Raw genomic sequence first — 18302 nt, forward strand, 5'->3', positions numbered from 1 at the left:
GAATATTTTATTTATTTCTTTTGCAGTAATAATACAAAATTACATGCCTGGCCTTCAGGGTCCTCTGTTACCCAGCCTGCTTGGTAAAGCCATCCTGAGACCCTCTATTCCACGTTTGAGGCTGACTCCATGTCAGGGAAGACCCTATGTACAGACCACCTCCTGCGTTACTGTAGTGCTTCCCCTGTCCCGTACTTCACCAGTTGTTTTCACATCTTGGCTACTGTAAGTAATGCTGCAATGAATAGAAGGGTGCATATCTTTTCCAGAGAGGTTTTACTCTCTCCAAATAAATACCCGGCAGTGGAACTGCTGAACCATATGGTAGTTCTCCCTTTAGTTTTTTGAGGAACCCCTCCGTATTGTTTTCCATAATGGCTGTACCAATTTACATTCCCAACAACAGGGCACAAAGGTTCCCATTTCTACATATCTTCACCAATGTTTGTTATTTCTTATCTTTATAATAGCCATCCTAACAGGTGTCAGGTGACAGCTCACTGGTTTTGATATGCATTTCCCTGATGATTAGTGATACTCAGCACCATGTTGGCCACCCGTATGTCTTCTTTGGAAAAATGTCTCATTCAGATCATCTGCCCATTTTGTAAATCAGATTTGTGTTAACTGAGTTGTATGAGTTCTTTATACAGTTGGTCCCCTGTATCTACGGATGTGGAACCAGCAGATATGGAGGACCACCTAACTGTACTATGCCATTTATGTAAGGGACTTGAGCATCCACAGATTTTGGTATCTATGGCAGGTCCTGGAACCAGTTCCCCAATGGTACCTCGGGTTGACTGTACATTTTGGGTATTAACCCCTTATCAGATAAATGTTTTGCAAATATTTTCTCCCATTCCTTAAAGCTGCATTTTGTTGATGGTTTCCTTTGCTGTGAAGAAGCTTTTTAGTTTGATGATGTAGTCCCACTTGTCTATTTCTGCTTCTGTTGCCTTTGCTTTTGGTGTCCAACATTAAAAAGAAAAAAAAAAAAATCACAGCCAAGACCAATGTCCAGTTGCTTACTGCCTATATGTTTTCTTCTAGTTTTATAGTTTCAGATCTTATGTTCAAGTCCTTAATCCATTTGGGTTTATTTTTGTGCAAGACAGTAGTCCAGTTTCATTCTTGCCTGTGGGTATCCAGTTTTCCCAACACCATTAATTGAAGAGATTATCATTTTCTCGTTGTATATTCTTGGGTCCTCTGTCATAAATTACTTGATGGTGTATGTGTGGGTTTACTTCTGGGCTGTTTTGTTCCTCAGATCTATGTGTCTGTTTTTATGCCAGTACTGCACTGTTCAGATTACTACAGCTGTGTAATATAGTTGGAAATCAGGGAGCAGGATGCCTCCAGCTTTGTTCTTTCTCAAGATCGCTTTAGCTGTTGGGAGTCTTGTGATTCATAAAAATTTTAGGGTTATTTATTCTCTGTGAAAAAGGCCACTAAAATTTGGATAGGGATTGCACTGACTCTTATCTTAGAGCTTTAGGTGATACAGACCAGTTTAACAGTATTCTTCCAATCCATGGGCAGGGAGTATCTTTCCATTTATTTGTGTCTTCAGTTTCTTTCATCTGTGTCTTAATTTCAAATATACAGGTCTTTCACCTCTCCTTGGTTAAATTTATTCCTAGAAATTTTGTTCTTTTAATGCAACTATAAATTGGAGTGTTTTCTAAATTTCTTTCTGATAGTTCATTACTAGTGTATGGAAACAACAAATTTTGTATACAGGTTTTTATATCCTGCGGCTTTACTAAATTCATTGACTATGAGTTTGAACAGTTTTTTGGTGGCCTTTAAGATTTTCTATATATATATAATAATATCACGTCTTCTGCAAATCGTGACAGTTTTACTTTGTTCTTCCTGATTTGGATGTCTTTTTTTTTTTCCTTGCTTAACTGCTGTGGCAGGACTTCTAATTACTATGTTGAATCAAAGTGGTGAGGGTGGGCAACCTTGTCTTTTATTCCCTATCTTAGAGGAAAAGCTTTTAGCTTCTCACTGTTAAATGATATTAGCTATAGGTTTGTCATATATGGCTTTTATTATGTTGAGGTGCATTCCCTCTGTACCCGTTTTGTAGTTTTTTTTTTTATCATAAATGGATGTTGAATTTTGTCAGATGCTTTTTTTTTGCATCTATTGAGATGATCATAAGATTTTTACCCTTCATTTTGTTTAGGTGGTGTGTCACATTAATTCATTTGCAGATAATGAACTATCCTTGCATCCTGGCAAAAAACCTCAGTTGTAGTGTTTGATCCTTTTAATGTATTGCTGAATTCAGTTAGCTAATATTTCGGCTTGTGACTTTTTTTCTCTTATGGCATCCTTGCCTGGTTTGGGTAACGGGGTAATGCTGGCCTTGTGAAATGAGTTAGGGAGTATTCTCTCCTCTTCCATATTTCAGAAGAGTTCGAGAAGGACTGGTAATACGTCTCCTCTAAGTGTTCGGTAGAATTCACCAGTAAAGCCATCTGGTTATGAGCTTTTGTTTGTTGGGAGGTTTTTCATTACTGATCCTTACTAGTAATCAGTCTGTTCAGATTTTCTATTTCTTCATGATTCCATCTTGGAAATTCTCCATTTTCTCTAGGTTGTCAAAGTTTACATTAAACCATATACTTTACAAATAAAATTTTAGCTTATTAAATCATAGTAAGGTTGGTGCTCTGAAATTCTGTCAATAAATAGTGTCTTGTTGACTCACAAAGCTAATGTAATCTCTAAATTAAAAATATGTTTTGGGAAAACAGTTTGCACTGAGTGCATGGTTTAATTTGCTCTATCTATCTATTTTGGGTAGCTAGTTAGATTACTGAATCTCCAGAGCTACAAGATACATGAACGAATTAAGTATATTCCTCAATCTGACTTTAATTTTTGGAACAGAATGACCTGAATTGGGGTTGGAGGTGGGAATGTTGATAGAACTGTCTTGAATAAAGGTTGAGTATAGATGATAAGACTGGAGAATTGGAGGGTTAGTGATAGAATTCAAAGGGAGATAAAGGAGATTTGAAAGAAAAAAAATAACATGAGTTCAGTCTGAGTTTCAGGTGGTAAAAAAACCTGTGTATGTTCAACAAGCAGTTGGAAATGGAAGCCTGAGTCTCAATAGAAAAATTAGAGCTGACAACAGAATTTAACATGATGAGAATAAATATGACTAAGAAAGAATGGAGTGCTAAAGGATTGTAAGACTGCAGATGGAATTTGGTAAAATGTTAGCACATAAATGTGAAGAGGATAAGAGCAGAGAGAGGTAGGAAATAAACCAAGTGAGTAGTTTAGAGGCTGCACTGAGTTCTTCCAGAGAAAACAGCAGCCACAGGAATTGGGAGCTGAGGATAAAGCAAGAGGCCACTGCATCAATACTCAGCAGGAGATGAAGATTTTAAGTTACAGTCTTAACTCTGGGACTGTGAAAGAATTATTCTGAGATCAGTAATTCTTATTAACTTGACAACATAAGAACATTTTGAACACAATGTATACATGTTAAAAAAATTTAACATTCTTGGTTGCTCTAAAATCACTGTAGGGAGGTAATATTTGTGGATTCTTTTAGGTCCTCCAATAAAGATAAAACTGAGCCACCTTGATTCGGGATAACTTCAATCTTGGAACTAGAACTATAAATTACGTTTTTTCCTAAATTGACACAACATTGTAAACTGACTATACTTCAGTTAAAAAATTAATAATTAAAGCCCTAAAAGTGTTTCTGAGTAAGGTACCTAGGATACTATGACTTTCAAAAGAAAATGAAAGTTTTAAAATAAGCGACTGAAATTATTTTGACTTGAAGTATAACTGCAATGCACAAAAAGGGCTGGCTGTACTAATGAGTACTGTATGATTGTATTTATTGAAGAACCTTCCCACTCTGGCTCCAGTGAATATAATTAAATGTGTTCTGGTAGTTAAGTGTTCTGGACGCAGGACTGCAGCAGACTTGGGTCTGGATTTGGACTCTGTTGCATCACTGAGCCCCGGTGCTCTCACCTGCCTAAGTGGGAATACGAACACTGATATCACATGGTTGTTTTAACACTGCCTGTGAAAAGGCAGTAAGTACTCATCGTACAAAACTGACTAAAATTTTGTTTCTAATGAAACAAATGCTTGAGATTTTTTTTTTAAACAATTAGTATGGAATAAGGGCAATTAGCTGAATGAACCAAACTTTTCAGAATGTTTAGGTTTAGAGATCATATACACTATTGGTAGTCAAGAAAAAAATTTAAAGGCACAGAGCCTTCATCATTAAAATAAAATAAAACCTTATTTAGTAACCCAATATGTAAAACAGATGAAAGCTAGGTTACTCTGCTTTAATGAGGGAGAAGTTGCATTGGTGGGGGAATAAAAGGGGATGAATACGTCTGTTCCTTGGACTCCCGTTCAACAGCAGCCAGGGAGGTGTGCCAAGGAACCAAACCAATGGTTTAGGCCAACTTCTGATTTCATGGATGGGTACTGAGACTAGGGAAAGTAACTGCCTTGTTCAAGATCAAAGAGCTAATTATGGAAAAGCCAGGACAGCATCTCAGGTCTCCTTTTCTCACTGCAGACAGTTGGTCTCATTACCAAAGCCTGGATTTCCTGTGAAAGCCGCCTGACTCCTCTGAGTGGTTAGCTAACCCAGGACTGCTTTCCCATTCTTTCTCTTACTTCCCCTTACTCTTACTGCTCACATTCTCCAATCGTTGCGTGCTGCACCACCACTGGGTATTTGTTTAGGAGTATGCCTGTCTCTCAGATCAGTCGGTGAGCAGAGACACGTCTTACGTATTGTGCTTCACGCTATACCTGACACCGGATCCGTTAACAAACCAGACTTCGAATCATCACAGAAAATTATCTACTAGCTTTTCCATAAAATGAGTATGTTATTTTTAATCATCTCAGCCACACTTCAAGAAATTATTTGTGCTTGAATGCAGTTTGGCAAATAATTTCTCTTAAAGGTAAGAATTACTAAGCCCAGAGATTCAAATCAACAACTGAAATCTTGCCTGAGGGAACTTTCACTTAGAAATACAGGCGTTGACAAGTTATCTGCAGAAAGTAAAATACCTGCATATTCTGGATAGCATATAGTGAGAGGGCTCTTTTTGATCTTTTCTTCGAAGAGATCCTTCTTGTTTAGAAAAAGTATGATAGATGTATCTGTGAACCATTTGTTGTTACATATGCTGTCGAACAACTTCATGCTTTCATGCATTCGGTTCTGTAATAGAAAAGAATACAGCCAATTGTCATAATGACAAGGATTTTGAGAAATAATCACTTAAAAAATACCGTGCTTTGTCAGCTGAAAAGTAGATAACATACCACAAAAATACATTTCTGCCATTTAAGAACGAGAACACACACTTTGATTTTTGGTGAGATGAGTACCTAAGTCACTCATGACTTATGGCATTCAGCCAGAAAACGCGCTGAGCGCCGCGGCTGTCACTGTGCCTGGCGCGTCCTGCTGCAGGCCCTGTGATCTACAAATGCCAGTGCGAACATTTGAAAGGAGACCTCATTATTAGAGTTAACCAAGTTTCCTTTAAGAGATAAGCAGAGATTTCTCAAGATTCACAAACTAAAATACCTGAAACAATTAGCCCAACACCCTAAATATAACTGTATATTAGGGAAGGAAACTTGTAATTTCCTGCCCTTCCAGTATTTGTGGTTTCAAAAAGTCAGTGCTGTATTTTGTAGTGCCAGACGACAAGAGATGAACGTGTGTGCTGCACCTCCTGCACAGTAACTGTCTATACCTTATTTTAAAATTCTGCAACTGACATTTATAGCTTTCCCCCCTAGTCTGTACCAAAGTTAAGAGTTCTAAATTTCTGTTTAAAAATACTTCCTCCAGATTAATGGTTCATTGATACACATCTGAAAATTACATGACTAGCAAAGTATCAGACAGATCAAGGCTGAGCTACTCTCTTAACTTACTACTCCTGCTTCTGAGCTGGCACAAGTAGTAAGTTAAGAGACGTAAGTCTTGGACTAGAATTTTTCTCAGAAAATTTCTTGGCAACATCTCCAGCTTTTCATATTCTGTGCTCCGTCTTTCAAAGTGGCTCTACTTGCCATTTCTTCATCTTCAGCTAGAACCAGGTCATAGTCACTCAGTGCCACACAGAAGATGATGGCGGTCACTCCTTCAAAGCAATGAATCCATTTCTTCCGCTCAGACCTCTGTCCTCCCACATCAAACATTCTGTTAAGACGAAAAGAATGAGTTTGACATCATCCTGGATGTTCAGAAGCTCTGAGGAGTTCTATAAAATGAATCAAAAAGCTCCACATCACATGGGGAATGTGGGATGGGAAGAAAGGAGAAAAGGACTTCATGGGAGGAAAACAATGTCATAAACTGACTTTGAGAAAGAAAAAAAAAAATCTCCTGGTTTTTAGTCTTTGAAGGGAGGGAATCTCAAAACAAAATACCCAAAATACCCTAAAAAAACAGCACTTTCCTTGACAAATGAGAACACTTTAGAACAGAACATTAAAACAAATACCAGTGAAAGAGCTGCACTATGTGTAAACACGGAGAAGTCACGTGAAGCATTTAGCGAGAGTATGTTCAGTTTGCCACAGTCATGGAACATTAGAGGCAGAGAACATGGTCCCGTCATCTCACTACAAAATGTTTTCTCTCAGAAGCAACAAAGCAGGCAGGACTTTGATGTACAGGAGAAACCACTCTGGGTAAGAAAAAGCTGAGCAAGCAAGTCCTACTGAGACAGGGGTGAGCAGGTTGCCTAAATTAAAAAGTAAAACCATGGTATAGGAAAAAACAATGAGGTAAAATGAGATAAATGGGTGGTCTACTGAGCAGTCCAAAAATTAAGTGAGTAAACTCATTTTTACATGATATACCACAGTACCACTGTAGGACAGTGTACAGGGGAGTAACACAATTAACAGTATAACGACAATGATCTTTTCCTCTTTTTCTTGTAAGAGTTTATTGTTAAACAAAGTTGAAATTCATTATGCAACCTAGAAGCAACCACTTACATAATGAAACACTATGCAAAGTGGTACATTTTTTAAAGGCTCCATTTATTTAGATGGTGCACTAATTAAAATAGTCCCTATTTAATTCTCAAGGAAAAAGAATTTTCCCTGCAGAGTAGTACTGGCCTATAAACCAAGTCCAAGTCCAAGTCCATCAGACATGTGCTCTACAAAAGCCACTAGTGCTGTTACTTTTATCATTATTTTCAGTGGCCTTCTATTGGTTTAGCTAGTAAACTGTTCATTAAGCATGCTATGTAATGAAATGATTGCAGTATACACTGAATTAAAATGGATAATAAAGATCAACTAGGAACAAAATAAATTAAAATGATAAAAGATAACTCATTTGTTAAAATGCCAAGGAACATAATTTGAAGACAACTTTACTTAAAAAGATAATATATTTTAGATAAAGTCTCTGATCAACAGTCACATTATTTCCTGATTACTCAATATAAAATAACCACCAAGCCCACTGTGTCCCACATTTTCCCTCTGTGATGGTTGACTTTAAGTATCAATTTGGCTAGGCCATCACCCGCACCTGTTCAGTCAAACACTAGGTGCTGCTGTGAAGGTATTTTATAATTTTATAGTTGCAATTAACATTTTTAATCAGTTGATTTTTAGTAAGATTATCCTTGATAACGTGGGCAGACCTCATCCAATGAGTTGGAAGGCCTTAAGAGCAAAAACTGAAGTTTCCTAAAAGAAAAAGAAATTCTGCCTCAATAGTGCAAGACCAGTTTCTATCTAAGCCTGCTGTCCTGCCCCACAAACTTCCAGTCTGCCAGCCCCAACCGTCATGTAAGCCAGTTCTCGAAATATACAAACCTTACTGGTTCTGTTTCCTGGGAACCCTGACTGATGCAAATTTTAGTGCCCAGAGTGGGGTAATGCTGTAAAACGAATACCCATAACTGGAAGTGGCTCTGAAAGTGGGTAATGGGTAAAGGCTGGAAGAATTTTGAGTTACTTGACAGAAAAAGCCCAGGTTGCCTTGAAAAGGTGAGTGGTTATAAATATGGATATTAAAGGTGATTTTGAGGAGACTTAGAAAAAGTGAAGAGGATAGTTTAGAAAAGCTTCTAAGATAGATATATATTTATATATATATATATATATATATATATCATCATGAATACAACGTTAAGAGATGTCAATGTTAAAAATATTTTTGATGAAGTCTTAGAAGGAAATAAGAAATCCATTATTGGACACCAGAGAAGAGGTAATCTTGGTTTTACAGCAGCAAAAAACCTGGCTTAACTGTGTTCCACTGTTGGGTATAAGGAAGATGTTAAGAGATGCACTTGGATATTTAGATTTAGCTGAGGATATTTCCAAGCAAAGAGCACAAGGTACAGCCTTGTTTCTCTGCGCTGCTGAAGTAAAATGCAAGAGGAAAGAGAGACACTGAGAAGTGAAGTACTAAGCAAGAGGAACCAGACACGCAGGGAAGAAGGCCACGTGATGAAAGCCAAGGAACACCAAGGCCGACAACCACTGGAAGCAGGAAGAGGCAAGGGAGCATCCTTCCTTTGAGCCTTCAGGAGCATAGTCCTGCTGACGTACTGATTTTAAACCTCTAGTTCCCAGAACCATCAAGAATAAATTTATGCGGTCTAGTTTGTGGTAATATGTTACAGCAGCCTTAGGAAACTAGTACATCCTCCTCTATGGCTTTTAAATAGTTACTTCATCTCCTCTCTGCTCGGGCCATTTTATATCCCCTCCACTTCCTAAATATTTGTTGAATGGAAGAATGAACTGTGTGTCTACAGAATATTTTAAAACACTTTCAAGCAGCAACAGACTAGTTTTCCTATATTAAAGATCTAGATCTTTCAGTTATGCTGTGGGAATATTAAATATAAAAGAGCTTTAACTTGACAATCATGTAATTCTCTCCAATTTAATTTAGAAGCAAAAGAGGGTCATTCATATATTGGTCATAAACAAAGAACCTTAAATCTAAGCCAGTGATTCTCAAACTTCAGGGTGCATCAGAATCACCAAGCAGACAAGTTAATGCTGCCAATCAAGGGGCCACACTTTGAATATCACTGGCCTAATTAAAAAGTTAAAGCACAAATGACTAAGAACTAACATGACAAATGATCAGACTGTGCACAAAGCATTATTCATTCTTTCACACATTCATTAGCATTATCTTCCAATTCTGAACATCTGTTTTTTTTAACCCAAAACAGAACAATTTATAATATGTTCTCCTTCATGAAAAGATGAGACTTTTGACTAGCATCCAACAGGGAGTGGAAACCGAGTTTTCTTAGGTTTCTTTTTTGAGGGGGAGTGGAAAGACAGAGGGAAGGTGGAAGGGGATATTGGAGATCCCGATATGGCTGACTTACCTGCAGAATGTCATCTATACCACTGTGACCAAGACTGCTACAATGCTAGTTGACCATATATGAATATTAACCCCATAAATGTGACACTGCACCCCAAAACCAATCACACATTTACAATACTAAGGGAAAAGAATAGAAACTTATCTGTTATAATTTTCTAATAGAAAAGATGCTTTAATTCTATATTTAACAAAAATATCAATAAAAACTTGATTCTAAACCAAAATAAGACACTTGCCACAAATGCAGTCAGAGGTGATAGTATATATTCTTAAATTATAATGCCTGGTTATTGCCTCATTTTGCATGTTAGTTCCAATCATACCACAAAACTGAGTACCAGCAGTTAAAATCAGACAATGAATTACAACACAAAACACACAAAATGATAAATACACTAAAGGGTTCCCAGTAGAATTATTCTAAGTATATTTTTGCCCTCATTCTTCTGAGGCTCACTTAACATATAAAAAGCAAAGCTGGAACCATATGTTAGCAATGATAGTAATTTAACAGAATTCAAATCCAAAATAAGAAAAAGCTTATTTGAAGTTCTTGACAAACCTATGTTTAAGTCAGCAAGTGGAAACAGTAAGTAAAAACATCCTATGAAATTCTGCCTCACCCAAGGAGACTAAATAGAGCAAGATAAGTGGACTTTCTGGAAAGATCGTGATGAGAGACAACTTTACTAAGTCCCAGTACTTGCCTGACATTAAAATGACAACCTTGAGAAACCTAGGCTGGAAGTGAATGTTTAGGGTGCATCTAACCAAGAACGAAACTGAACTAACTGTGCACAGTTAGGTTGCCTAAAGTACCAAATAACTGACAGAACATTTACCTCCACCATTTCCCATCATTTACAGAGCTCTCCCCTCTGTTTCCTTTATAGACAATAACTCATTTTATCTTTAAACTTCTGACAATGGGCAAGACTGGAACAGTCTGTTAAAAATCTTAAACAAGTTTGCACTTACCTAATACGGGCCTAAGGCTAGATTCCTTATAACCCCAACCTCATGACAATTTAAGTTTGTTATAGAACACGGTCTTAAAGCAAGGTAAATCAAAATAAAAATTTAAGGTGTACTAGGTTTAAAAACAAACCTTAAAGCCTAACTCTTAAAAGTGAATTTCCTTATAATTAAAATCACTTCATAATTTTTAAATAAATATATTAACAGTTCTCAAATAAGACAAATCTGGTGACTTAATATTTTAATATTCCTGAGTGGTTATTTAATATTCTAGAAGTAGTAGGCAAACTAAAAGAAGGTAAATGATTTCAATAAGGGAATATCAGCAGCCAAAAAAAAAAAAAAAAAAGCGCCGGCTGACAACTAAAAAAATGATGAAAACAGAAAGTAATTAAAACCAAATGCAAAACAGTACCCATGTATTGAAGCCCAAAGTCACATGGTCAGCTAAACCAATTCTGACCTGCATCTCTGTTTAAGAAAGCAGGGCAATATTTGTACATCTGAAGGGAGGCTGCCATGGGAAACAGAAATTAAATTTTAGTTTTCCAGAAAATTCAATTACATGAACCACTGAATGTGGGATAACTTGGTGATAAAGGATAATAACAAATGAATTATAGTTAAAATACTTACGGAGGGAATATATTTAACTGTGCTTCCCACAGTGAGCTGCTTACGAGGTGAGCTGGTGAGTACTTGTTTATAATCTCTGACTAGGAACCTTTTCTTAAGATGGTTTCAGAAATTCTGCTTTATTATCATACTGTTTCAGTAGAGTTAAGTGAAGCTAAATTCAGCAGTTTTTCTCATACTTTGAAAATTGTTACTTATTAGAAAAAGGTAAACACAGTTCTGTAAAACTGAATGTAATGTTTCATTTAACTTCCCTGAGCCTGGTTTGGGACAAAATGAACTCCTGGATCCCACCCACTACTATAGGCTAAAATTCAGTGCTTCTCTGGTCAGACCTCAGTAAGTTACAGTACACCCAAAATTAAATGAACATTTTTCATCATGAAATAGTGCAAACATGAGTTTGCATAAATAAAAATCATCATGGAAAAATTTTGGAGGGTAACTGTTTAAAGTATTTCCATAAATAAGCATATATTTTATCAGTAACTCTATTTCTTTTTACATAAAAATGGATGGCAACACTTCCCCAAAATATACAATATTAGAACAGTAGTTTCTATTTAAAAATAAAAGCCAAAAACTATTTTTAGTTAGATCACTGTGAAAAATACAGGCAAAAGGAATTTGCCTGGCTACTTTTTCTGAAATAAAAATATAAACATTCCTCCTAAAAATGTTTTTCCCTCTTTCACCCCGAAATTCTCTTGTCCAATGTGACAAGAGAAACGGTTTTGTAATTTCCAACTCTAAAATATTTTAAGCTTGTAAATTATAATTTTTTTCTTAAAGAAGTTACTTACTTAAAATGAAGATCTTTGAAAGTAAAATGTGTTTCAACAATTCCTGTAGTCTTTACTCGAGTTCTGAGAACATCTTGTTGAGTTGGGATATAATTTGGTTGTGCAATTCTGTCCAAGTCATTCAAGTAGCTGAAAAAATAAACATGTTAATAGTTAATACTGTCAATAAGGATCATCTAAATCAAAGAATAAAACATTGTGATGCATGCAGTATGCCAAGTTACTGTTACATTTCTGTATAATGATGCAATACAACCAATTTAAGTTTATATCTTACACAACTCCCACTGAAATGAAAATGTACTTCTCCAGCCACAAAGCTCTTTTAACATTTTTTAAACGTTGTGTAATTTGCTTCTTAAGGACAGTAATTAGTAATTCTCCTTGTTGGAAAAGAAAACAAAGTAATAACTTCATAAACGCCCAAACTAACTGCACACCATGAATCTGTCCCTTAAAATTCATTACACTTTTTTGATGTAGCACTGTTTATGTTCCAGACATTACTCTTTTTGTTGAGGATTTAGAAAGCCTTCATTTTTGAGAAAGCAGTGAGGAAACCTCTGGAGAAAGGCCGAATTCGATGTTGTTCTCCACCAACCAGCCCTAAGTCACAGATGGACACAGTGCACGTGCTCCTGTCCTCCGCATTTTACTGGCTCTCTGAATCAGTATTCACATTTCACTTCTCACTGATTTGTCACTCATTCAACACTCTCTGCCAATGATGTCAAATATGCTGTGATATAAAAATGTAGTGGTGTCATCCCAGCAATTATTTCATTTTGTGTCAAATTCTTCAGTAGAGTTGATAATATTAGATCCAGGTATGGAGAGACTGATGTGAGCCTGAGTGGTTAAAGGAGGATTCATGGATAGTGAGGGGTATAAATAGAAATCTGAGCGGGACAATGAATAAAAGGAGTGTCATGCAGTAAAACAGCATGGAGGTAGGAACAGTCACATCTTGTTTGTCAAGTAGGCTATGCATGGAATTAATCGGGGAGCACCACTGCAGTGTTTTCTAATTCTAGAGTGGACCGGCCTGATATAATTTAGAAGATACATCTAGGTTTATTACAGAGAGGCACCAATTACTGCAACTTTGATGTCATACTCTGAAACTGTTCCTTAGCCATTTACAATGGGGTCTTACAAACAAAAGGAGCTCAATAAATATTTGATGGGTGGAGATGGAGTTGGAAAGCTATCCACTGAATTAGTAATCAGAATAGTTTAGACAGTTAAGTGTATGTATGTGATGTTGACACTAGAATACACAGAGATGACAGCTTAAGTTATCTGTGTTATATTTACTGAATTTAAAATAATCTTATTATATTTATTTGCATTGGTGATAAACCCCTAGTACTCTGTGTTTTCAGTTCCATATAGGTAACATTCACTTTACTATCAGAAAATCTGACTTTAAATAAACAGGCCACAGCAAGATTTTACTGACTGTCCCTTTGAATAGTGAGCTGTTCTTATTTAAAATGTGCTCTGATTACTCACAGGTACACTTCTTTACCTAATACTGGCACAGTTCTACTAGCCTCTAAAATAATGCACCTTTATATTTCAACACTACAAAAAAGAAAAAAAGGCATTGTGAAAAACTCCAATTGTTTTAAATGATCACAAATTTAAAATGTAAACTGGTGGTTGGATGCTCTTAACGGGCAACTTGACAGCATCCCACATCTCCAGCCAAAAACTCAGAAATCAAGATGCCTTATAACTACTATGAAGAAAAAACTTTTTATGACTTTCTTCATTCTTGAAAAATGGCCCCATCTTAAGGTCAGAACTACTAGTAATGAAATTAACAGGGAGCCAAAATGACACCTTTTGTCCAAACTGTGCACAGGACATAGGTTTTGGTCAATATACTGAGGAGGTCTAAGAATAAGAAGATGGAGGAAGTGAGGAAGTGAACCACAATCTATCATCCTTGGGAAGCACCCCTTAATTACCGAAATAGCTCTCCTTGCTGGGCTCAGCTCAGTGCAATCTTCTCACCATAAGTGATTTCCACTTAGATCTTTCTGCTGGTGCTGGTGGTGCCAAAGCAAGTACTGTGGACTAAGAGTTGTGTTCCTGCACTAGGTAATTTTTTTCCCCTGATTTTCTAGCCTCTGTAAAATCTGGTTTATGAATTTATTCATTATTAAACAGGGGCGTATTGCACGATGACTGTGTGTCAGGCAATGGAGAGAGAACACTGGGAAGAAACAGACCTTACTGAATCTACAGTGTGGTAGCAGAGATAGAAAAGAATCAAACAGTCCCAATACGAGTATAAATCAAATCACCTCAAAATAAATGTAAATCTGTGAGTGCTATGAAAGAAAACACATGGTTATCATGAGTACATAAAACAAGGAGGCAGAAAACTACTCACTGAGTCAAGGAATATTTCCTTGTAGAAGTGAGAACACCAGTTGGAGAGACGGGCTACGCAAGAGGAAGATGCTAACACACACACATGTAAACCACATGCTTTAATGTGTAGTAAATACGTTTAACCACATGTAATGATCTGTAGTGTATGTAATATGTGGTTTATATGCTTGTAAAACATTAAAAATTCGTATCAAGAAATACAGCATTATAAAAGCTGTGATGGGTTATATAATAACTTGTATTATGTATTCACTCACACTGACTCGGACGTGCAGTACATGACGTGCTATACATAATTGGGTCCTCGGGAGCCACACCCGTTTAGTTTTTCACTGTGGCCAGTATGTGTATTTACCTAGACCTTCCAGTACCTGTCATCTTCTATCTAATCCTCACTTGTGTCCCTAAGAGCCAACCAATAAACAGCTCTGTCAAGAAAACTGACGAATTCTGGAAAGTAAAGTGAGTGCACAGCGCATGATTCTCATCATATCGTCTCTGACATCTGAGTGTGTTACCAAATAATGGAAACAAATCCCTGATTTTTTAATTCTGTGCAGATCACCAAGCAGAAAGCTCCCTGACGTTTTTAATCACAACTTGCTTTAAAGATTTTTTGGGGCCACTACCTGGAAAATAAGGGCAGGTTTTTCTTCTAAAAAACTACACTTAGATATCTGTAAACAAAGTCTAACCCAACAGGGCACATATAATTGACACCTTTCAAAATGTAGAGCTATTATATTGCTCTCAGTGAGAGACTATCTTGGGGTCACCATGCACCCTTCAAAGGGGGCACCGGTCACTGGACAAGTAACTCTTCTCAGGCACCATTAGTAAACGAAAAGCACTCAAATTGGTTGCCCTCCCCTTTAGCCAGCCTCAGGCAAACTAGAGATACACCCGATTTCAGAGTAAACTTTGGTAAGTTCCAGTTACTTTCTTGGAAATATACTGGGAACAGTTCCATCCTGCATGTTTCAAGTAGAATAGCATGAGTCCCTTGAGACACGAAGAAAATAACAGCACTGCTACCTACAAACACACACATACAAAAGACAAAATGTTTTCAAATACTGTCATCCTGAATATCCTGAGTTGTACAAGAACGTGTCAGCCGATTCTGCGCTAAAACTGACTTGGAGGTATATTTGACTTGCAAGTAATTATTCATGATAGTGTAGTTCTGAAGTTATGATTACTTACTATGCTGCAGAATCATTAAGCTGGTACTCTCGGGATCTGTTGAAGCAGGCTTGTACACCACTGTCTTTCCACAATCTCTTTATCACTCCAGCAAGTTCTGCAGTCATAAAGCCTTCTTCAGCAGCGCCAGCAAGCACGAAGAGCTGGCGGGCATCATCCTGCATATTCAAAGACCATTTTTTTAAAAAGGCAAAAAGCAGACATTACAGATAAAGTACATTATAGATTACAAAAAAATACAATGAATTTCCTTTATGCATTTTATTGGTGCCATAACTTGGTTTTCTCTAAAGCACTGCTTAAAAAATTGGCTTAATTGAAAAAGCATAATCTTAAATCATGAGTCCACATTTTGTGGGATGAGTCACAGTCATCAAGGCACTGAGAGCTGAAAGAATGACTACACTCACAGCTCATGAGGGAAAATATTAACCAACCAACTACTCCCTGACAGTCTGTTCACTGAAGATGATCACTTCTAAGAAAACAGAAGAGGAATGTATGCTTTGTCCCTCCCTCCTCAAAATGCTTCTAATCTAAGAGGCACATTAATACCATTAGAGGTTATTTTTACAATCTAATTAAAGGTCATACTTTCTGATATACTTTGTAGATGCAAAAATAATCTCAGAGAAGTGAGAAATCAATGTGGAATAAGCAACAGTAGTTCCACAAAATGGTATACGATTTTCAGAACACCTTGAAGATATGTACATTAAAATCAGTGGGTCAGGAGGTGGGGACAGGTGTTTGCTAATCCAGGCAAAAGAAACAAAGTAAGTACAGCTTTGGAGTAGAAATATTCATGATGCATACAGAAGACAGCATGCAAAGGGTTTTAAATGAAAGAATACTGCACATAAAATTAAATTCTGCCTAAGTTTTGAGGCTAGAAGTATTTCATTATTGTGATGCACAGGTAATCAACCCCACCAAGTCAGTGCTGTCCAAAAGAAACAGGAGCCACTGACGCAATTCTAAATTTTCTAATAGCACATTTTAGAAAGTGCCAAAAAAAAAAAAAACTTTTAACAATATACTTAATCTATATATAAAAACCACTTCAACATGTAATCGATATAAAGTTAGAGATATTTCATATTTTTATATGTATTTAGTCTTTGGATTTTGCTGTTTCATTAATAGAGCACATCTCAATTCAGATTAGACACATTTCAAACACTCAACGGCAGCACACAGTAGTGGCTGCAGTGCTCTGTAACACAACCCTAGTCTTCAGGTAGTGTAACACAGGTAATCCACAGCTAAAGGAGATGTGAAGTTACTTTCTGGCCTGAGGTTTGCAGCTTTATATTAACTGAGTAGACAATTTCTGGTTTTTCCAACACAGTGTAGGTGCTCTTCATAAAGTGATAGCAGATACACAGTAGGGTGTACAGAAGAGAAGCATCTGGTGATACAGGCTAGCAGAGGGTACTAGCTGACAACATAAATTCATTCTGCTGCCAATTTGTGATTTTCAAATGGGAACCTATCGTGAAAAATAATTAAGTCACTCAGCATGGGAACATATTATTCAAGCATATGTTTCCCTTTTTAGTAAATCACAAGAGAAATGCATGCAAGCAGGCAACACGTGTACAACATCCTTAAACCTCAACAAAACACAGTTTCAAGTCATTCTTAGCAACATTTACCTAATTCCAGTAAACAGTTCAGTTTTACAGATAATGACTTACATATGAAAAACTTCTAAATTTGGTCAGTTTTAACTGACATCAAACATACTTTTCCCCATCCATTTTAGAAAAGTGCTTTTCACTCAAGTGGGCTTTAAAATGAGCATTCATTATGACATATTTATTCAACTTCAATAAAATTTCTTGATAGAAAGGACTAATGCCCTCTGGTATGGGTCATAAGATCATGTTCTCTTCAGACTTTCTAGGAAAGAAGCCTGAAAAGACATGGGAAACTTAGGAAGCTCTATTTATAAACTGCATTGTCTCTGCAACATTCAAAAATGTTTCTTCACAAAATGTATAATAGTCTCTTTTCCTTAAAATGCAAATTGGAATATTCACCTCCATGTCATTAGCCAGGACATTCCAGTGTCTGCGGATGAACTTAGAATAATTTCTAAAGTACCTTCTTGCTTAAATTTAATTTTTTATTTTGTATAAAAATAACCTGAGGCACAGAGAGACTGTGCAATTAAAGTTCCAAAAAGTCACTTAGTCATACATATTAGTCAACAATTACTAAGTAATTGTTTACATACAAGATAAATTTGAAACTTGCAGAATGATGACAGTAATCCTATCTCATCATGGACTGAAGTATTTTCAAGATTCATGTAAAATATTACGTAAAAACATTTAAGAAAAACACACCTCAGTGTACCAAAACAGTGTGATGCAGAAACAGGGTAGAGGTCACTAAAGGGCCTTAGGTAAGTAAAGCAGGTCACAGGAGCTCTCTGGTGGTGGTAGAAAGAAATCTATTTGCCAGGCAGTTATTTGTGAATAGCAAGAAAAAAATCCTAGGATGTAGGCAAGTTAGTATGTTTTCAGATGACTAAGAACTAAATGAAAATAAAATGTGTAAAGAATTTAAGTTCTAGTTCATATAACTGTATGTTTGGAAGACTCAGAAAGAAGATATGAAATGGTTATCAGGTCAAGAGATACATAATAGCCTCTCACAGAATCAAAAACAGTAACTTCGTCATTTTAGTTCTCAAACATACACCAGACTACTACTATAAATAGCTCAAACATTCATCTGGAAAAATAACAAGTAGAAATAACTAGAAACATTTTGAGAAAAAGTGCTAGGGAAAAAGTCTACAATATGTAGAACAGTCTGCTATTAAT

General features: G+C 36.5%; 1 protein-coding gene across 2 annotated transcripts in view; it reads right to left on the reverse strand.

Annotated features, from left to right (window-relative positions):
- The window catches only part of GNAI1 (G protein subunit alpha i1), a 71385-nt gene that overhangs the window by 2496 nt on the left and 50587 nt on the right, over positions 1-18302 (reverse strand). For both annotated transcript variants that reach the window (XM_074367571.1, XM_045510465.2), the window contains 4 exons: positions 15466-15623; positions 11854-11982; positions 6121-6250; positions 5101-5254 (listed from right to left, as the gene is read on the reverse strand). In XM_074367571.1, the coding sequence (XP_074223672.1) occupies positions 5101-5254; positions 6121-6250; positions 11854-11982; positions 15466-15623 (571 nt within the window). The remainder of the gene's footprint in view (positions 1-5100; positions 5255-6120; positions 6251-11853; positions 11983-15465; positions 15624-18302) is intronic.

This window comes from Camelus bactrianus, chromosome 7 (genome assembly GCF_048773025.1).
Source record: "Camelus bactrianus isolate YW-2024 breed Bactrian camel chromosome 7, ASM4877302v1, whole genome shotgun sequence".
Classification (NCBI taxonomy): domain Eukaryota; kingdom Metazoa; phylum Chordata; class Mammalia; order Artiodactyla; family Camelidae; genus Camelus; species Camelus bactrianus.